This window comes from Oryzias melastigma, unplaced genomic scaffold (assembly GCF_002922805.2).
Source record: "Oryzias melastigma strain HK-1 unplaced genomic scaffold, ASM292280v2 sc00523, whole genome shotgun sequence".
In the NCBI taxonomy this organism is placed as follows: Eukaryota; Metazoa; Chordata; class Actinopteri; order Beloniformes; family Adrianichthyidae; genus Oryzias; species Oryzias melastigma.
The window spans coordinates 14,125-17,621 of record NW_023417117.1 but is presented as its reverse complement, the minus strand read 5'-3'; the positions used below and the strand labels follow the sequence as shown (position 1 = coordinate 17,621).

The 3,497-nt window shown below is 35.2% G+C and overlaps 1 protein-coding gene across 1 annotated transcript in view; it reads right to left on the bottom strand.

Annotated features, from left to right (window-relative positions):
* Nucleotides 1-942: 942 nt before the first annotated feature.
* The window catches only part of LOC112140210 (ferroxidase HEPHL1), a gene marked incomplete at its 5' end in the record, with an annotated part of 15,907 nt that continues 13,352 nt past the window's right edge, over nt 943-3,497 (bottom strand). Inside the window, 5 exon segments of the mRNA XM_024263110.1 lie at nt 943-1,299; nt 2,051-2,065; nt 2,162-2,176; nt 2,255-2,408; nt 2,519-2,658. Of these exon segments, the coding sequence (XP_024118878.1) occupies nt 1,211-1,299; nt 2,051-2,065; nt 2,162-2,176; nt 2,255-2,408; nt 2,519-2,658 (413 nt within the window).

Sequence of the window (3,497 nt, the reverse complement as noted above, 5' to 3'; positions counted from 1 at the left end):
TATATATATATATATATTTATATATAGAGATGATTTGTGTACAAAAATGTAAAACAAATTTAAAAAAGTAAAAATCACTTTTATATACATAAATTCACATAGTTACATAATTTATGAAATAATTATTACTCCTATTTACAAATATGTTCTATTTTCAAAGCTTTAATGATGAATTATTATTGCAAAACTGGATAAACAGCCAAGCTGCTGCAGCTAAGTGTTGTCTCAATAAAATAACGCCACCTTGTGGTTGTTAGTGATAAAGCAGGTAAAACAGAAGTCTGCTACCTTTAACATTTTAGACATTTTTTCCCCACTGACCACAACTCAGGGCTGCCAAGTCTCAATTTACCCTCTAGAAAAAGAAGACACTGCTTTGATTTACTGTTACTGTCATCTATAGCAGAAAAAAATATAAACAAAAAAAACTACTTTTTTTTCAGCAAATTGATCGGTTTATAACTTTTAACAGAGATTCACATGCCTTTAAAAATAAAACATACTCCATGTCACATGGGAGGATCTCAATGCAGTAAATGTAGAAGTAGGTAGTGTTTATTTTACCGATTGTGGTGCATCTCAGCCAGAAAAATATAAATCTAACAAACCGAAATTAAGCAGAGCTAATTAAATGACCCATACAGTACTATTTGAACTAAAAGGCACAAAATCCTCAAATTTGTCAAAAAATAGGAAAATCTGCCTGTTTGTAAATTAATTGAATACAGTTTTCACTTTTTTTAACTTCATATTTACATTTTATTTCAAATATACTTTTAAAAGTCAAAACCTTTTCAATTTTCTTCATCTAAAGAGCCACATGTGGCTCCAGATGTTGCAGACTACTGATGCATTAAAAAGACAAACAACAACACATTTCTTAATCTGTCTTGACTGGATAAATGAAGGTTAAGCAAAAAATAAATAAATAAACAAACACCATTTAAATAAATGTATTTATTGCACACTTAAGCTCCCCAATATTTTTTACAATACTTAAAAAAATTGGAGCTCCCCTGTCAGTAGTCTCCTCAGTGCAATTAAAAAATGCAACAGTTTTCTTTAAATTAGCAGAATTTCTGATGAATGTAAGGACCTTGAAATGTAAGCAGGAGTGTATGTTGGTTGAAAAACAAGTTCTATTTACAGAAATGAGTACAAATCCATGGTGATGACTTGCATCACTCCCTGTCCTTTGAGTTTTTTTTTATCAGGAAAGATGAGTCCCAGCTAGTAAAAAAGCAAATCCTAGTGAGAAGAGAAGCATCTTTAGGGAGAATTCCAGTCCAGGAGCAGCATCTGAAAGCCAGAAAACATTCATTCGTTAAATATATATCTTTGGAGTTTCATTGCTGTTAAATGAAAAGGTTAATTGAAACAGTTTAAAAGAGAAAAGCACAGGATACGACTTTTTCCAATAAAGTCACAAGGAAAGCCTGACCCAAATGATAATCTGTTCCTTCGCTTTGGACAAACTGAGCAAAGACAGATTAGATTCTCAAAGCTGTTTCACCTGAGTTGCACAACAAGAAGATTCCTGCTGTCCTCCTTTGAACCTGCACTGGACTACACTAAAACTAAACTGTGTTTGTCTGGTTCCGATTTAATGCATACCCACTCTGATCATCTTTTGATTTATTTTAAAGCCTTCCAAGTGGTCTTTTAATTATGATTATGCCGTTTTTAGCCAATATTTGTGGGCAGGACTGCTGGTGCGGTAAAATCGTGGCCCCCACAACCTCTTGTTGTTGCGAAGCAGAGCAGAAGCTTCAAGGCCAACCTGGCGTATTTGCTGCATCACAAATATGATCTTTTCCAACTACATTTTTTGTCTGCTTCTGATTCAAAGTGATTTGTTTAAAAAAAATATTCAAAATGCAAATTTAAGCTTAATTTGCTGATAATATCATGAGAAAAATGCCACAAGAACATGTTAAAAACACAATTTTCAACAAAGTGGGTCTCAAAACATGCATTTTTTTTTACTGTAAACAGCCTCTTCTGATCTAATTAATAAATAATAACATTCTGTACAAGTTATTGATCGTACCTCTTGCAGATCGATCTGGAAAAGAAATAGACAAAGTTACAGTAAATTTGCTTGATGATGAAGAATAAAAAACACAAATATTTGTGTAAAATTTCCAGGAGAAAAACTTACTGGTTGAGCTTTTATCTGAAAAAGAGATAAAAATAGCATGTGTTAAGTGCGTAAAAAGAGTCAATTTGTACATGTTGAATGTTTGGTACACACTTTCAATGGTGAACGTGGCCTCCATCCCAGCATGGATATGGTCAGTTACGTGACAGTGAAGTAACCACGTCCCCGGGTTACCCGCCACCATCTCCACCGTTTGGAAAGTCCCAGGGAACAGATCGAACACGTCTGCGCGGTGCACACGATCCGTCTGAAGAGACGCACACAGGATGTGCAACAACAAGAAGAGGAAATGAGCAAATGTTCACTTCAGCTGATCCGAGACGCTTCCTCTGTTCTCTGCAAAGAGCTCAAGCCGACCTTGTAGGTGAACGTCTCCGCGTGGAAATGGACCGTGTGCATGTCCACCTCATTGCCCATCCCCAACAGATACCAGTCGACTTTCTGGCCCTGCGTCATCACCAGTCCATGGAGGTTTCCGTACAGTCTACCATTAATGCCTGCAAGAGACGGAACATCAAAAGCTGAAAAAAATCAAACAAGAAATTCAGTTTGATGCTAATTTTACTCTATTATAGTTTTTCAGAGCTCAAGTTGATGCTCTTGATTGGAATTGATTTATTTCAAGCAATCAAAAAAAAACTCATATATACAATAGACACTTATATATATACTGTATATATATATATATATACTGTATATATGTAGAAGAGTATCCACCCTAAAAGAGGGTCGTGGTTTAAATCTACAGCGAAGTCGTACCAAATACTATTTTTTTACGGCATATATATATATATATAACATATCTTTCAATAGTGGCCGGTCTCTTATAGACGTCAGTCTCCAATAAACACCGGGTTTAACAAATTCTTGTTCTATCAGACGCCAGTCTCTTATAGTAGTTGGGCTCCTTTAAGACCCGTCCATCTTCCTGGGGTCAAGGGAGCGGAGTGTCTATGATAGCGGTTTATGTTACAAGCTAGTGTGGCGAAGGCCAAGAAACGCTCACTTGATTTGGCTTTTAAACTTTGTGCTGTGATATACGCCAACAAACATGCTGGAGAGGAATCTGCCAGACATTTCGAGGTGGATCTTTGCTGAATGCATCAAACAATGGCGCAAGCAGATGGGTGATATGGAGAATATGGCAGCAGAAAAAGAGCTGGCGAACGATTGTCTGGAGGACATTCAAAGGAAGTGAGCGGTAATTAGAACTTCTGTTATAAAGATATATATACATACCGTATACACACACACATATATATGTATACTGTATATATATATATATATATATATATATATATATATATATATATATATATATATATATATATATATA